Raw genomic sequence first — 17,966 nt, 5'->3', positions numbered from 1 at the left:
AGCTTTGCAAGGTTAACTAATTCAGTCTTTATCAGGATTAAATATGGTCACTGAGATATGTTAATCACAAATAACACAAAATACACAAACAAGGTAGTTTCTTTACTGCTTCGACTTACATTTCAAATATGATGTAACATTAAGCTGCACATGGTGTAATGAATTGGGACAGGGAATGAAAAGACGCTTTGAATTTGGAATGTGATATGCAATAATAAATTGTGCACTTTAAAATACATATGTAGATGGCTGTGTGTTATTTTGATTTTTGGATATTGTTAAACAATGTGTTATCTGAGCTAACATCCAGCGTAGACGGCTGCTCATGAATCTATTACTGTGAGCTGCAGACATGTATCCCGGGCCATTTGCTATTCTGTCATTATCATGTCCTCTATCAAGGAGCTCCACTCTGATGCCTGTCTGGAACACTACAAAGGTCCCGTTGCATGTCGGGTACAATACTCCCTGAGCAATGAATGCGCATGCCCGGCAAAAAACTCCATTATTTTTTTTTTTGCTCGGAATCTGTAAGGAAAAAAACAGTGGGAAACTGTGAATTTGAGATTACATGGGTCGTAATGGTTGGCGGAATACATGTGAATGCTAGACGGTTTAGCAGAGCAGAGACCAAAGCAACGGCTGGATAACTGTGCACCGGGAGCGGGACATCCATGAGTCTTGTTGGGACACTCCAGAATCAAGTAAATTTCAGTCAGTTAGCTCTACTAGCCTAGCTGATAGCGTTAGCCCCGAGATCCCAGGCGCAGTAAAAAGAAGCGTTATTGCCCTTTGTTTTTAAATCGGACTGGCAGACGTTGCGTGAACGCTCAGAGCTGATTGCTCGCGCTAATCCGTGGTTTAAATGGTGGAATCATTTCTTTTACGGTTATTTATTAAAGCATCAAGCGTTTTCAAAACATTCTCCGGCTAGTCCATTAGCTTGCCAGCTAACTCTTGATTCTCCCGCGAGCCAGGAAAGCGAAGACTCCAAAACTTCGCCAACACAGAGAGCTTGACGCAGAGAAAGGTTGATAGGTCCTGCTAACATTGACGTTAGCTAACGACCACCAAGAAGTAAGTGCAGTCTGATGATCGAGTTTGCGAAGCAGTATTGTGTCTGTTGTGTTTCTTGTTATCGTAGCGAACATGCAAGAGTTTTGCATCTGGGTGTTTTGTGCGCCTGACAGCTGTCACGGCAACATAATACAAAGTGGGGTAGCTTGCTAGCTTAGCTGTTAGCCTAGCTACTAGCCTGCCGTTTATCAGTCGTGTAGTTAGTATGATTTTGTTCCGTGGCAGCACACTGCAGAGATGTCGACTGTAGCTCAACTACAGATTCTATCAACATTTTATTTCATGCTGATTTCAGGTTGCTAGCTTGTTAGCTTGTAAGTTGTTTGTTGGAAAGGCAGCTGCTTATATTGTGGCTAAACGCTCAGTAAACCACGGGCCTATCCAAACACACCCTCCCACTTCAAAGTAGTCACAGCTTGCTCTGAAGTTGTATTCTGTTTCAGAGACTACTGCATCTCATGTAATCATTTTTTTGAAGTACACTGAAATCACATCAGTTGCAGGAAATGGTTTATTACATCAGTCATTTACCCTGGTTCTCCTTGTCAGATACACACGTTACATAATCCACCTCCCCCTTTCCTTGCAGGCTCACCATCTTCATCTCAGACCCTAGTCTGATGTGAAGTGAACAAATAAATCTGTAGGAGTCATCCTCTAAGTTGAGGATCTGCCTCACAGCTGAGGAGAGTCCAAGTGTTTGGACATCGACTCAGGTTTTACTGGCAGTCTGTGTGCTTCTCACCCACCAGCATGTACATTGGACAGTGGATACCTTAGCCAAAACTGATCCTGGCTTCCCAAAGATGACAAGGTATGCCAGATGTGATTCATTCATTCTAATGTTGGTCCTTTACAGCACACTAAAACCTTTTTCTTTTGTTATGTTCGCACCCTGCAGTGATAAGTTCACATCATATTTTGGGTAATAAGTGCTAGAGACAACATTCTCAGGGACTTGAATCATCAGGAGCACATACATAAGAATAATAAATGCAGGGTACTTTGCCAGACATATTGGAAACGTAGAGGACAGCTGGGAAGTAAATTCTCAGTGACTGACGTTGAAATAGAGCAGTACATTTAATTAGCAGCCCTAAGCTGATTTCATCAAGTTCTTTTGTAACACTTAACATTTGACATTGACATTTGGTGTTGTGTAATTAAATGAATGTGGATCACGCATTTGGCATGAAGGTTGCTTTAATTAGAATACTGATATGTCAAATATTTCTGCAGTCATCCATTTGCACACATGCTTACTTATTCAGCGACTCACATTGAGGCACAGCAAACTCCTCTGATACAAGCATCAAAGTGGCAAAATGTGTACATATAAGTAACTAGTTTGTTGCATGTTGAGAGGTTTGGCAGACTTTGACTTTTTAAATATAAAACAAGGATTTTCCGTCAGATGGAATCTGTACTAATTTAAAGTCAAACCCATGAGTTTTGTGAACAAATTTAACGTCTTTCATGGCATAAAAGAAAACTGCATTAACACTGCATTGATGCTTTTTTCAGGTGCTGGCAGGTAGTAACTACAAAATGATGGGAGGCAGTGAGACTGTAAATGGGGACAAGGATGGGGTCCACAGCACTGCAATACATGTCCCCATCGGCTGGCAGAGGAGAGTGGAGGGTGGGCAGGTGATCTATGTCAGGTGGGTTGTTTCAGTTGAACTTAAAGCATTTCAATAATGTTTATTAATACTTGGGCATTCTGATTTGATTGTATATGAATGTGTATGTTTATAAGCTAAATAATATGCTCTGGAAAGATGATAATGCTGGTTTTGCCAACATATATGGAAGAATATTATCCAGAAAGAAACCTGTGACTTCTGTGGATTTGTTTTAGAATTAAGATTTCCTTTTGCCTTGTTTTCCTTGCCCAGCTCAGGGTAGAAGGGTTTATCTTGATTTGTGTGGCATATGTCATTGAACCATGGTTTGGAGCTCACTCAAAATGAATCTGTTCAGAATGAGCCATTTTAAGTATAAATTGCTTTGGATCCCTGGCTATCAAAGTAAGGTTTGTTTTGTTTTAAGGGTCAGTCAAGTGAAGAAAAGCTTGATTGTGCTATGGGTAGCATTGGAATTGATATTATAATGTAACAGCAGCTTATTCATATAGATTTATGATCACTTAAGTCATAAATGTTTCCTAGCAAGTTAAGTAACCGCAGTGTCTTCAAAAAGATGTAAAAGCAGATGAGATGGAGATACATTTAAATGAGGTGTTCAATAAGTGTCATAATTAGACTGATTTTCAGAGTTTCTCTAATCATGATTGTCTGAAGCAGCTACATAAAACCCAGCATCTTTCAGTTCATTTATGCAGTCCTGTAGATACCTCACATTCTCACCTTTTAAATAAGAAGAACTGGTGGTGTGCTCAGCTTTGCTGGACTGTATGATTTGCTCAAAATCTTTTCGTTTGCTCTTATAGTTTGTCACTGTTTTCTTTCTGTAGTCCCAGTGGCACTGCTCTGTCCTGTCTGGATGAGGTCAAGACCTATCTGTTGAGTGATGGCACCTGCAAATGTGGTCTTGAGTGTCCACTCATAATCCATAAGGTAAAGCTGGTCTGACTTTTACATTTAACGTAATACTGTTCATGCATGCATATATCTTGTACATCCCCATAGGATATGTTCTTTTGAGTTTTCAGATTTAATAGCTCTGTTTCCTTTCAGTGTTTAACCAATCTTGACATTTCAAATGCTAGATTGTACAGCCTGTACAGACACTGGGGGAAAGCCATGCCTCCTATGTCTCTTAGTGACCACATCTTCTTCATGTTGATCTTTGGTCCCTTCACATCTCACAGAAGTTCTTAACAGTTTTATCAAATTGCTTGAACAACTGTGCCGATGTACCAGCAGGCAACATCATGAAAACCTAGGCAGCCTGCATTTCCCACCTCATCCCATAATTGCTCATCACAATTTCCCAGGGCCCAAGGTGACATCTTCAGAATGCTTTTCTTGCCTAACCGGCAGTCCAAATGCCCCAGACTCTCCATTTGCTATCATAAATGACAAATTAATTGATTGCCAACTTAGTTGCCAACTAATTTTCTTTCTATCCACTAATCCATCCTTTTTAACCTTTTCTTTGTTTGTGACCTTAAACTTTGATGAACTGTTATCTGGAAAATTCTCACTGAATTCTGCCTAATCCTCTTTTATCTGGCATCCTTCAGGTTTTCAACTTCACTGTGGGAGTGAAGGTGGAGCAGCACAGCCAGCCAGTAGGCAAAGCAGAGCAGGACATGACCAAACTGTGTAACCACCGCAGGAAAGTGGTAGCCATGGCTGCACTGTGTCGGAGTATGCAGGCCTCACAGCTGCCCTTTTCCAACTTTCATCATCCAGGTAAAGTTTGATCTGTTGAGTCTTGCTGTTCCTTCGCCCTGCACTGTATGAGGAAAATCTGTGATGTGTGATTATAATAGTTTAATACTGTGTTGATATGATTTGCGATAAATAAACAAATACCGAAGCGGCAGTTGTGACCAAATTGGCATCAGTTTCTGAGGAGAGCCAACGGCTATATGGGGGTTCGTCAGATTGGTCAAATGGTGGGAATGCATGGCTTGTGTATTCGGGGCTCCATCTGATAGGTCAAAGATTTGCGTGCTTAGTCTGAATGCATAGCGCTTGTAATTAAGAAGAATCAGAATCAACTTTTATTGGCAGTGCATACATTTTTACATACACTGAATTTTTCCTCTGCATTTAACCCATCCTTGGATCCTTGCTTTAACACACATTCAACACTCAGAAAAGTACATGCAGTGAACACACACACACAGGAACAGTGGACTACCGCTGTCAGGCACCCACGAGAGCAAATTGGGGATTAAGTGCCTTGCTCAAGGGCAGCCGGCTAAGTGTGTGTGTGTGTGTGTGTGTGTGTGTGTGTGTGTTGGGGGGGATTTTTCTTATTAATCACTCCACCACACCCAAGTTTTTCGTGCCAGTCCGGTGGGGGAATTTCTGAGCACTTTGTGGGTGTTGTGAAATTTCACTTCTGAAAGTATGACAGGTTTAGCCATGTATATAAATCTTACAGCAAACCATAAGTCTTTCAAAGTCCAGAAACAGATCTTTCAATTTAGTTTCTCCCTTGCTCTCATTCCTTCAACATTAGTTATTAGAGAAACTGTGACATGATCCATATCCATGTTGAGATACACTTTAGTTTCTACTGCCTACATCAGGATCCATAAAGCTAAATGTGTCTTGTTCTCCCTTGTGGGAAGGACAAACAGACAAATTTTTCATGGGGTGTGTGTGTAATCATAATCATCACAGGAGTGGGTGGTAGTGGGATGGAGTATGTGTTATAGAAAGCAGTGTGGTGGAAATCCTGTAGGAGTGGGATAGAAAAATAAATGATGGTCAGTGCAACAGCTGTCAAACAGCCACCCTGAGTTGAACTCAGTGATGTTCTAATAGAAGTTATATCTACTACCTCCACAGTGGAAACACAAGACACTGGATACTTTGTTTGCTTAGATGTTGGTGCTGCAATTTATAGCAGCCAGTATATGTGGATGCAAGTCCAAATTCTTGTCGTGTGGAGCAGAGTAGTTCTATCATTGATCATTTGGCGTCTGTTTTCATTTTGACAAAATGTATTTTAGATCCCTTTAACTTACTTGATTATAGTTTCCCATTATCTTGTCTCGTTAATGTGCATTTTGTTAATACAGATCTGCCATAGAGTACCGGGGAAAATAACAAGCACGTAAAAACCCTTCAGCAGAACGTGTGGTTAAACTGGTTTGGGTTTCCTCCTACTAAAGATTTCTCCATCATGTATTCTTGCATCACGTGCCCAATAGCTACTGATGCCCACAATGACCCTCATTATAATTTACAAGGCTTGTATGAACGTATGAGGTATGCAGTACTATTCAAAAGTACTTGGGCTCCTGCAGAAGGAATCATATTATTGTGTTAAATACTCTGACACTTCCAAAGATGCATCAAATGTTCTAAAATTAATAGAAATGGTAGGTGTCATCTTCTTCTGCTCATGATTGTTAGTATTTCAAAGGCAGGGTCTTTGGGGATTAGTATGGCCTTAAGATTGCTCACTTGCTGTCAAAAGTGTCGCATATGAAAATGCTCCTCCTGAGCACTCAGATATGTCATAATTAAATTCTTAGTAATTAATTTATGGACTGTACACAGGGTCTTTTATGAAAGTTAACAATTTAATAAATGCATTTTGCCTGTGTGTGTCTCTGCTTTCAGAGATGAGCAGTGGAGTAGACAGTCATGATCCAAAGCGAGTACTTGTGGAGCGGGAAGAAGAGGACCATGGACTTTATTATCCCAAACTCCATCCAGTCCCAGCTCGACCGCACCTCCACCCAAACCCCTGTGCCAGCCCCAAATCCTCTCACCAATTTATTTACCCTTTCAATGGTTCCCCCCCTGTCCTTCACACGGGAACAAACTCTCATTATCCCCTTGATGCTTTGAGAAGACTTCACCAGCCTCCCCCTATCCCTGCCTCCTCCTGCAGTCCCTCCAGCTCTGCATTCCCAGTTTACAGTGCTGCCCAGAGGTCACCTCGCACCCCCACACCTCACAACGTCAGTCAAGGTCATAGAACCCCTAAAACACCGGATACTCCAGGGTCTCCTCGATTAGGGCCCTTCTCTTCACCTCCTCCCTCTTCCCCTGTGACCGTTGGTCGAAATGAAAGAGGAGCACAGACTCACGCTCATCATGCTCACAGTGTCATTGTGGGAGGTTCCGCTCTTTCTCCGCCCCCCTCCCTCTCTCCCTCTGTCCATAACGTGAACTGTGTGTCTCCACACCAGCGGTCCCGTCACCCTTCAGCCTCTCCCTCCCCTCTCTCTGACCAGGGAGGAGGCTCAACAGCAGCAGGAACAGGAGGAGGACTGATGGGAAGTAACTTGTCTCAGAGACGGAAATCCACCTCTTCCTCTCCACACTCCCCTCTCTCTGGTGGCTCCCCAAACCCCAGCCCCCACTTCGCCAAGTACAAGCTGGAAGACATCTTGGAGCAGTTTAAGAACTCAGGCAACAGCAGTACAAATAACCACCACATTCTTATCCCTACTAACACCTCCTTACTGACCAACCAAAGCAGTAGCAACCCTAATGTTGTCTCCTCGAAGCCCTCAAAGAGTACCACAAGTCCAACTCCAAGCTCAGGACCACCAAGTTTTGAGATGAACTCTGGAGGGCCTTCAAGTTTACCTCTGGGGCAATTTTTGAACCATCAGAGCAAACTACCACACCCAGCATCTTTCCCTGCAAGTAGCCTACTTTCTGCTGCTGCCAAGGCTCAGCTGGCTAACCAGACAACCCAAGGCCAGAGCTCAAATGTGGCCAGCAACTCTGTGAACTTGCCCTGTTCTCTGGAGGTCTTGAAAGAGGCACAGCAGCAGCCGTCATCAAAGGTAACAAACAGCACTTTACACAACAGCCACCCTTCCTCCTCCATCGCTTCTACTAGACAACCCCATCCTTCCCTTGCATCAACCTCCTCCGTCCTCATTCCTTCATCCCACTCTCTGGCCCAGTCCCTGGCTTCCTCTTTGCCCCACCTGCCTTCTGCAGCAGAGCTCAGTGCATCGCACAGGAAAAGACAACGGCGATCTCCAACAGTGCTTAGCGTGTTAAGAGACACCCAGCAGCTAGTTAATGGACCGCGGAAGACACCACCAGGAGATGCTGTGTCTGCTACGGCTATCAACCTGTCCTCCTCTTCCTTCCCCTCCTCCTTGCACTCTTCCTCTACCTCAGCTGTGCAAAACCAGAATGCTGTCATGTTAGAAAACCATCATCTCCTACCTGGGCAGACACCAAGGCTTCCTGCTCCCCGACAGATAGCACACCTTTCCAGGCCACCTCGACAAAATGAGGCTCTGGATTTCACGACACACCTGACACCCACACCCCTTGGTTTGGATCCTCCAACCCAGCCTCTGTCTGCTCTTTTACACCTGCTCAGTGTGCAGAACGCACAGGCCACAGCTTCAGCATCCAACTCTGCTTCAGTTCAGCAAGGATCTGTATCTAATGAAGGAGGTGGACACACTAATAAACAAAGCCCCGCGCTGTCACCCTCTTCTCCCACTCCTCATGCTAATGTCAGGCACAAACAGACTCCGTCACCGTACCGAACCAGTAACACTAATCCCATACCCTTGGTGCCACAGCCGCTTTCTCCTTCTTCTCAGTCCAGATCAGTGCAGTCTCCACCACATCCTCAGTCTTCTAAATCTAGTCCGCTGCAGAGACATTCGCCTACTTCTACAGTGCTGCCCAACTCAAATTTAGCTTTACACAACAGCACCAGCCCATCTCAGCACACATCCTCAACTCCCTCAGACAAACATCAGCCAACTGAGACTCACATTCCTACAACAAACTCTGCATCCCAGGCACCATTGCAGGAAGCCTTATCACAGGGCACAGTGGCAAGGGATATGGGTAGTAACAGCATATCTACATCAGTGGACCCGAGTCATTCTCAAGACAGTGTCTCTGTGGCGATATCCAGCTCCCCAAAGCCTCTTGATCTTAGCAACCATGTGCTGGCCCTTCTCGCAGCATCTTCCACCTTGCCCCCGGGGGAGGGCTGCTCTTCCGACCGCACCACTGATGTTGTGATGTCTTCCCAAGGAATTCCCACAGCAGGTGAGGATTTTTCAATCTCAAGTGTCTCTTGAAGATATAAACATAAGTTTTGAAAGCATGTTGAAGTAATATGGTTTGCAGAGGTTGGCACTTTATTGGAAACATACCCATAGAGACATCTCGATTCTCTCACAAATATTACATGTTCAGGTCTCATTTATATGAACTATGCACTCATTCTTAAGCTTTTCTTTAGGTCAGTTCTTACAAAGGATTGCATCTCTAGGGTTGGTTCAGGGTAGCCGTTACAAATGTTTACTCAGTGTAGTTAAATAATGTGAAAGGCCTGTGCTGATAAGTCGACCAGAACAGATGTGAATGATTCTTGTCTCTGCCACAGGGCCAGAGGAGCCTAGATGTGTGGACCAGAAAATTTCCATAGTGACCAAACTTCCAGCAGCCACCAGCCCCGGTCCCGCTGTCTCCTCTCGTCTTGGGGATCACAGTCCCCATACACCTTCAGCTGTAGGCGACTCTACCACTGCCTTACCTCTGGCCGAGGCCTTCCCCTTCATGAACCAAGAGCAGCTGCTTCAGCTGCTGTCATCAACAGGAGGTCTACCATCTCTCCTGGACCCTACAGTCCTGGCTTCATTGCCCCTAGGGGGGCTGTGGTTGGGAGGGCAACATGCACCGATACACCCTGCCAATGCTACACCACAGAATCTTGCAGAATCACAGCAATCAGAGCAGCAACAGCAGTTACTGATACAACAAGAGACCCAGCAGCAAAACCAGGATCAACAACAGAAGCAACAACAAATAAACAACAATCCTCTGTTTCCCCTGTTGCCATTGTTGAGTGGTGCTCAAGGAGAGCTGCCCCTGAACCTTTTGGGCCTGTTGCCTTCCCCAGCCTCAACCCCTACCCCAGGACAGGAAGCTGATTTAGGGCTGGCGGAAAAACCAAGCCTTCAGGCTCTGCTTATGGCATCCTTGTTGCTTGGGCAACAGCAAGCACCGTTGTTACCTCTGTCTGGGCTGGGTCAGTTGAGTCAGGTCAGCTTGGAGGTTCCTCTCCAGCAGCCACAACAGATCCCCACCACACTGGAGGGCCTCACCCTGGATAAGACCTCTGGTCTCCTGGATCCATCAACCCTGCCGGGCCCAGGGCTCTTGGAGGTCACCCAGGGCCTTCTTTCCATTCCTCCAGGAGCTGAGGGCTCCATCCAAGCCCTGCAGTCTCTGCTCCTTCCTGCTGCTCTTCCTCCTCCACCCGCAGCCTTCCTATCCCTCAGCCCTGCCTTACTCACTGCTGCCCTGAGTTCTGCCGAGCTCCACCCACCTCCTCAAACCCATTTAGCTCCTGCACAACAAACCCAACATACCCAACCTCAGGTAGGCTCCCTTTTTCCTATAGCTGAGCTCCTCCTAGTTTCCCTCCAAAAAACTGAGCCGATTTCCTTAGCTAATCCATTGTTTACCATGCATTAGTTTTTGATTCTCCTCTAAAATCAATCAGTTTTTTGCTTTTTTATGTTCTTTACTAGTAAAATATGAGTTTTTCTCTTTTATTTTCAAATCAAACCATCCTCAGACATGTTTTTTTTTGGGTCAGTTACAGTTTATGACGGTGTATTTCAGGTGTGAATGCACATGTTTTTGGAAAGATTTTTATATTGCTTTTAAAAACACTTGAATTTTGTCTCTCTTTAGCTCCATCGCTAGAGTTTCCTTTAGAAAAAATTGCTACCAGGCTGTGTGCCCTGGATGATTTCAATGTCCCAGGCAAATGGGAGCATTACTGGTCAAATTATCGGTGTTAAAAAACACTTGAAAAAGACCACTGATGCTGTTTATCACCAACCCCAATGGTCAGTATATAATCTGAGAATGAGAAGTAAGAATCGGCTATCATTCTCCAATAATACAGTTCAAGCTCTGGATCAGAGCAGAATTTGGTTGTGTATTTCTCCAGAAGCCCCAGTTTGCCCCTGGCTCTCTCCTCCAGAGCTTTGCCGGTCTCAGTAGGTGAGCAGAAACTTTGTGCCCCAGCTTGGTTCTTACCACATAATACTCTGCAAAGCAGCACATGTGTAGCTTTTTTGCTCAAGTTGAATATTTTCGCCTGGCACAAATATGCTTTGCACTAACTGTATAATGGGGCTATAAAATTAATTTGGTGTGAAAACAAGGGAATTTTTTTCACTGGACATTATGACTGCAGCAATTTAAATATGTCAGACTTATTCAGATTTTTGTTTTAAAATACAAGGGAAAAAAATTAATAATTTGATACTGGAAACTTCAAAACTTCATTGTTTTGTCCTTTGTGTGAGTATGCCTGAGATTCTAATCCTCTCCTCTCTACTCTACACTCCAGGTATCTACTGATGCTGGGGTTGACACCCTTATCCCCCTAACTCTCCAAGGCAAGGACAACCCCATCCTCCAACAGCTACTGCCCACTTTGCTTAACCCTGCTGTATTAGGTGAGTTTGTGCCGACCCTCTGTAGCATGTGTTTCTCAAGATTAAAATTCCTTGTATTGGAAATAAAAAAAGTTGTAGCAGGAGAACTGTTCTCAGTATTAGAACTTAAATCATTGCAGGCATTCTGTAGCACTAAGTCATTATATCAACTGTGTCTTTGTAGGAGATCTTTCTGCTGTCGCAGGCCTCCATAACATGTTGGGAATTGGAGCAGGTTCCATCCTCCTACCCCCAGTCCAGACCTCTGCTTTGGGCATGCCATTACTGCAGGGTCCTGACGGAGCCATTAATTTGCTCAACAACATACAGGTAAGTAACTGATGTGGCTCAGTGGATGAAGAGGTGTCTGGCTCATAGTAGTCACATGACTTGTAAATAAGATAGCTGTAGAGCACATTGCTCCTTGTCATCTTAAAATTTTACAACATATATGTTGTTGAGCAATTAATTTCCGTCTTCTAATGAGACTGTTTTTGTGAAGAAGCCATGATCGGAATATAAGTAATGGCTGAAGGGACCAAAAGCCAGGACAAAGTCAATACAAATGCATCTGTTGGTTATAGCGATGATCATTTAACAAGTACGAGTCAGTCAGGTCTGCAGTACCAGCGTGATGTCATTGAAACTCACAGTTTTCTAAATCTAAAGGCCACTTGGAGAAAAGTTGGAGTTGGAGTTTCTGCGAATTCCAAAGAACTAGAAACTAGAATAATATGTGTTTCTCTCTTATTTCTCTCTGTGGGGTTTTTTATAACTGTTGCTACAGGGAACACAAACTGCTTAAATTGGCAGTTCAACATAAAAACAAAAATCCATATTTTTTTCTCTTACCTGTAGTACTATTTATCCATATAGATTGGTTTGGTGTGAAATGATGCCTTGGGAGATATCAGCTATAGAGATGTCTGCCCTCTCTCAAATATAATGGAACTAGATGGCACTTTGCTCATAGTGGTAAAAAAGACATTGGAAAAACTCAACAGCAGCGTCTTTTTCCAGAAATCATGACCCTTTTACTCAAGATAATCCACAGATTTCATTGTGAAATGGGGTATATAATTAAATTACAGTTACAATGTACCATAATGTCAGGTAATGCTGTCTGAATATGGAAAAAAAAAAAAAAAAGCTGGTATCTGTGCTCAGCCATAGATCTTTCTTGAGGGAAGAGCTTCCAGGACGTCCAGAAATTCCAACTGAGTGGGACATTTTTCCTAGTGGGTTGTGTCATGTTAATTTTCATGTGAATTTTATTTGCTTTGTATCTGTGGTTTAAACCAGGAAAAATAATCAATATTTGGATCAAGTAGCTTGTGGGGTTAAAATTTTGAAAAACATTACAAATGTAGCTGCCTACAGCTATTATTTCACCGTGTCAGAGACCTGTTAAACAACATTTAGGTAATATAGCTCTCAGATTGGTTGTTGTATTAGCAGAGAACTTGTGAACTGGGAATGGACATCTTGGATGCAATGAGAAAATATATTATTTATTTTATCATTAACATTTGTTTGGGATGTTTGACTTGGGTTTTTTTTTTTTCTCCAGTTAAACCTAGCACCACCCTCAGAAGGAGAGAAGCCAGTCTCGTTGCAGGAAACGCAAAGCCCTGCCCCGCAGGAAGACATTCCAGACAGTCAGATCACTCCCGAGGTGGTTCCTGCTCCTAGTCCTGCCCCTGCTCCAGCTCCAGCCCCAGCCCCAGCCCCAGCTCCTGCTCCAGCCCCAGCCCCAACCCCAGCCCCTGCCCAAGAGCCCCCACAGCGAGTTTCTGAGGGCAGGTCTGTTATTGATCCTTACACCTCTTTCATGGACACGATTTATACCTCCTTCCTTCAAGTTAGTGCTAAAGAGCAAGAAGACAGGGCCCACTTGGGGCCATCTGACCCCACATCACCCTTCTGTGCCTTACCGCCGGTTTCTTTCCCTGTGGAGCACCAAACCCCGTCCACCTCTTTCCCAACTCTGCCTCAGGCAAGTGCCCCAGTGTCCCTCAGCCCACGTCGGGCCTGTTCTCTGCGCAATCCAGACTTATCGCGACTCAGTCTAGAAGCAGCAGCCCATTCCCCAGCCCAGGGGACTCCCAAACCCACTGAAGACGGATCTACACCACCCTTACAAAGGAAACCGGTCATTGTAGAGGGACATACTCACCCAGAGCCTCCTCTACCACCTATATACTTGGAGGAGGCTAAGACAGACTGCACTGGGCCTGCTGTGGCTATGTGCCCCTATGTAGAGGCAGGGGTGGACAGGCAGGTTCATCTTCCCCATGGGGGATACCTCAGTCCCAGGGATGGATGCAGTGGGAGACCTAATGAAGAGACAGCTGGGACATTGCTGCATGCTGAACAGGGAAGGGTGAGTGTTTGGATCTCCCATTTCCTTCACACTTGTAAGCAAGATTTCATAACACACATTAGGACTGCATAATAAACATGCTGAGATGCCAGGTTGTAGTTTTAGTAAGGACAAAAGAATGTAAAAGAAAAGAATAATGTAGCATTGTAAATGAGTTGAATGGCAGATTTTTTATGCCATGATATCTGTTGATGAGTTTGTTATGATGATGTTATAATTTAATTTCTGATTCTACTTGCCAAGGATCAAGCAGGAACAGCAGGTGGAGCCAGAAGAGGAAGGAAAAGGAAACAAACGTAAGTAATCTTCTGAACAGTTCAAAGTTCGGGTCAGGTCCAGTCGCAAGACCTTGTAATTCACTTGCACTTGCTTTTTGTGATGTTTCATTCAAGATTCAAAGATTCAAAGCATTTATTGTTGTATGCACAGTAAGACAACAGGTTTCCCTGTATGGTGAAACTCTTACTCTGCTGTCCACACTGAATGCCATAACACCTGTCCTACCAGGTTTATTTATACCGATGTGTTTCCTGTGTTGTGTTTCAGGCTACAGAATGTGTTAGAAGACTTTAGAGATGTGGATGCTACAGCACTAGAAGAAACCAAGGATACAGTAAGACTAGCTCCTGCTCGGTCTCACAGATCTGTCAATTATAAGCAGCACTGTTTGTTTATTACCGCCATTATCATGAGCATCATTGAACTACTTAGAGTGAGACTCTTCCCAAGCTGCATTTTTCTTTGAAGCATTGCTTGTTTTCCTCCCAGTTGTTTATAATGGCAAATACCTACAAAGCTAATAACACTTCGTTCAGCATCAGCTGTGATTTGTTTCTAGTGCTAATTGGCTAATCTAAGATAGTGAACATGATTAACATATCTGCTCAGCATCAGCATGTTGGCAAGCTGTCAGTACTATTTAGCTTCAGTACAGCCACACAGAGCTGCTAGCATGGCTCTAGAGCACCATGATCTAAAAGTTAATGTACTCTTGTGTGATATTTTATCACTACTTCCTTTATAAAATTATATCTATGACTAATAGTGGATGGCAGGGTTTTAATTTGCTTGTCACAGTTGTGCAGAAACACAATCACAGCTTAGCACAAAAAAATGTCATTAAAAGAAAATGTCAGAGTTCTTTTCAAAACATACAAAATAACACAGCATTTGAGAAACCAGTCTCACCACAAGGACCACTTAGTTGAGTGTTTAAGGAGGTTTCAATCATACCACATGATCATCAGCAGATGGAGTTGCCCAGATGTCATAAAATTGTTATGTTCAAATTTCTATCTTAGGGATTTCTCATCAGATTGAAAGCTGATGTTCAGCACTCATTCTTGTTAAGTGGGTAAAAGAAAGATATATATTAAATGGGCCTGAGATTGTTTTAACCTCAAAAAGCAGAGCTTGAGAAGCAGTATTCTGTCTCTTACATTTTACTCTACTCTGTGAAGGGTAGGAAACAAATGCTAGATGTGATGGGTTTGCCAAACAGAGAGGTTTGGTTCCATGCTGGAGAATGATTGTGCATTTCTGGAGCAGTAAAGTCATTCCACCACTAAGCAGCTAAGTGATAAGGAAAGCGATAAGGCTGATGTGACGGCGTCTTTCTCTTCCTTGTTCCAGACAGCTCTGCTGAAGCCTGAGAGGTCAGTCCGCGGCAGGAGGCGACGAGGCGCCAGGTCTCAGAGGCAGTGATTGGTGGAGGGAGCTGTAAGTCAGAGCTGTTCACCAATCAAAGGCGGCCAGATGCCTCTCTTTCCCCCTCCACCTCTCCACCATCATTACCACTGTTTAGACCTTTCTTTTTTTAAATTCAACTGCACTAATATTATATCGTTGTCATGTCAACAATCGTTATGGCAACCACTATGAAAAAACACAAGTAGGAGAGAGATCTAGTCTGAAAAATTAATTTATAAAAAGTGAAAAAAAATTGAAGAGAAATTCTGTGGATGCTTTTTCACTTAGGTCTTCTCTTAGGTCTAGTTCACAAAATAATGGTTGCTTGACATTGTGATACGAGATCTGTTAATTATGGTTGGTGTTAGAATTATATCAATGAGAAAACAAAAAAAACAAACATGAGTACTGTTTTCTTCTCTTCAGTGTGTAACTGTGAGTCAGGATAAAGCCCATCTACTTGAACGATGCTCTCTGTTGAAAGTTTGTCTGTACGTATGTGGATATGTGTGTGTCTTTTTACGTGTCTGAGCGTGTGTTGGACAACAGTGCTATTGCTGAGCCCCTTACTGTCCGGCCGTTAATTGAATTTATTTTCATTTTTGGAAACGAGGCCCCACTTGTAAGATAAAGGGCTCATTGCAGAGACACACATGGGTTGTATTTCACCAAAATGTTCTGAAAGGTTTTCAGAGGTGCTGGAAGGAAATATAGGAAGGAACAGGCTTGACACCCACCCCCCATTCAAAGCATAAAATAATCTATATATGGGACAAGCCAAATAATGTGCTTTACCTTATCAGGTTTCTCATAACTTTTTATCATGACACCACATGTCCTGTGAGATGTTCTTAATGGTTTGTACATCACTAATAATTTTATGAACTGAGAAAATATTTTTTGTACAACTTTGTGAATCATGTCATAATATGTCAGGCAGATGAGGAAAATTAAATCTGACAACATCCAGCTTTTGTTTTTTGCAAGGTCCACAACACATCTCAACACATTGCAGATGCTGTGTCATTTGTAGCTGTTAATTACGTGTAGCTGTGGTGTGATGGAGACCTGTTCACCAAACACCCACCCAGGCTTTCAAACCCCTCAGCCATGAGATAAGTCTCTGGAAAAAGTAGGGAATTATGAAATTGTTTATTTGCAGGAATTCTGAGTTTATACAAAGTACAGTACAGTATGTCCTCTTATTGGTTGAAAGAATGGCTGCCATACTTAAATGCAGAGAGTGACTTATGTCTTAATTGGATCTGTTGAGTCTGTGTGTTACTGTGGATTTGGAGTAATTTCCTCCCTCTTCTGTCTCCTCATATCACTGTTTGAGCTCTCCACACACTGCCCTGCCCCAAGAGTACTGGCATCTCTAGCTGTATTTAAAAAAAAATAAAATAAAATAAAGTGAAAAAGAAAGCAGATTATGCAATTTCTACACTTGGAGATTTGTACATATGTACAGTTAATGTGTTTTATTTTGATTTTATATTGTTAGAGAAAGAGACAAGAGAGAAAACAATGAATTGTGAATTTTTCTGGGAATTGTAATTAAGTATTTTTCTCATTCTACCCCTTGCTTTCAATACTTATGTTTAAAAAAGACAATTAAATTGTGGACTGTAGCTTTCTTTTTTATATGGGAGTCTTTTTTATTTAATATTAAACTTTACAGAAAATGTTTCTTGTGTTGATTTCTCTTATGAAAACCTTATGTGGGACTATGCAACGCTGTTCATAGGTATGGGAATTCGCCTTTTAAGATACATTATGTGGTATTTCCATATTAAAATGACTAGACCTCGGTTATATACTTTGTTGAGTTGTGTACTCAAATTATTTTAAATACTATCGACAATGTTTAGACCCAGAGAAATGTATAATTTAATCAAGGTAACGGTGCGTTCCATTTGGAACTTCTTCTGGCAGAGTCAGAGAATGAGGAACAAAGTTGGTGAATGCTACAAAAACATGAGAACATTACATCATCTGTGACCATTTCTGCATCACATCAGACATCCTCAGCAATGAAAACAACTGTGATCACTCATTACTTATGTCTACATGTTACATGCTGTGAATACCAGAGTTACATGTTTGCATGATTTTACATGATTTTCTTCAGGAACCCCCAAACCCAAGTTTATTATCTCTATGAAGGAAATCGTGTTCAGTGCTGTTTGTCTTTCTTTCTTTGTTGGGCTTTTATCAGGATGTCTTACAGATTTCATGCAAAATTGGATTGGAAAACTGGGCCATTGATTCATTGCTGATTGTAATTATGGATCCCATTCAGGGATTTTAGGAGCTTTTTACATTGGAAAACCAGTTTCTGAACATTTAAATATAAATAATTCCTTATTAAATGAAAACACATTTATGGGATTGTGCAGCCTCGTGGTGTAGGTGTATGAACTCTGAATTGTATTTATGTTCATTCTAAAGAAATGTGGGTGGTAGTTCTTTTTTAAAAAAAATATTTATTTATTTTTGGACATTGTGCTGCATCATCCCAGTCGCATAGGACAATGTGATATTCCATCAAGGTGAGGCCTAAACTCATCTTTTAATCAATAATCTCCACTAACTTCCCATAATGGCTTTTATGCCTTCCAAGAAATGCAGTCAGCCATCGGAGTGGGCCAAAATTTAGCAGTGATGATTAGTCACTGCACCAGCAGGCCTGGCAGCTGTCTTACAGAAAGT

At 42.6% G+C, this 17,966-nt stretch overlaps 1 protein-coding gene across 3 annotated transcripts; it reads left to right on the top strand.

Moving 5' to 3' along the window:
- The first annotated feature begins 463 nt into the window (after positions 1–463).
- mbd6 (methyl-CpG binding domain protein 6) lies at positions 464–16,941 on the top strand. Of its 3 annotated transcripts, XM_046396682.1 has the most exons (14): positions 464–704; positions 978–1,077; positions 1,667–1,891; positions 2,602–2,741; positions 3,554–3,656; positions 4,286–4,457; positions 6,348–8,771; positions 9,112–10,109; positions 11,095–11,203; positions 11,367–11,512; positions 12,753–13,565; positions 13,809–13,861; positions 14,112–14,178; positions 15,198–16,941. In XM_046396682.1, the coding sequence occupies exons 4-14, from the start codon at positions 2,626–2,628 to the stop codon at positions 15,267–15,269; spliced, it is 5,073 nt and encodes a 1,690-aa protein (XP_046252638.1). In that variant the 5' UTR covers positions 464–704; positions 978–1,077; positions 1,667–1,891; positions 2,602–2,625; the 3' UTR covers positions 15,270–16,941. The 3 variants fall into 3 exon arrangements, with proteins under 3 accessions (XP_046252638.1, XP_046252639.1, XP_046252637.1); XM_046396683.1 differs by lacking the exon at positions 978–1,077; XM_046396681.1 differs by having other exon boundaries at positions 464–1,077.
- The last annotated feature ends 1,025 nt before the right edge of the window (positions 16,942–17,966 follow it).

This window comes from Scatophagus argus, chromosome 8, assembly GCF_020382885.2.
Source record: "Scatophagus argus isolate fScaArg1 chromosome 8, fScaArg1.pri, whole genome shotgun sequence".
Taxonomy (NCBI): Eukaryota; Metazoa; Chordata; class Actinopteri; family Scatophagidae; genus Scatophagus; species Scatophagus argus.
This window is presented reverse-complemented; position numbering and strand designations above follow the sequence as displayed.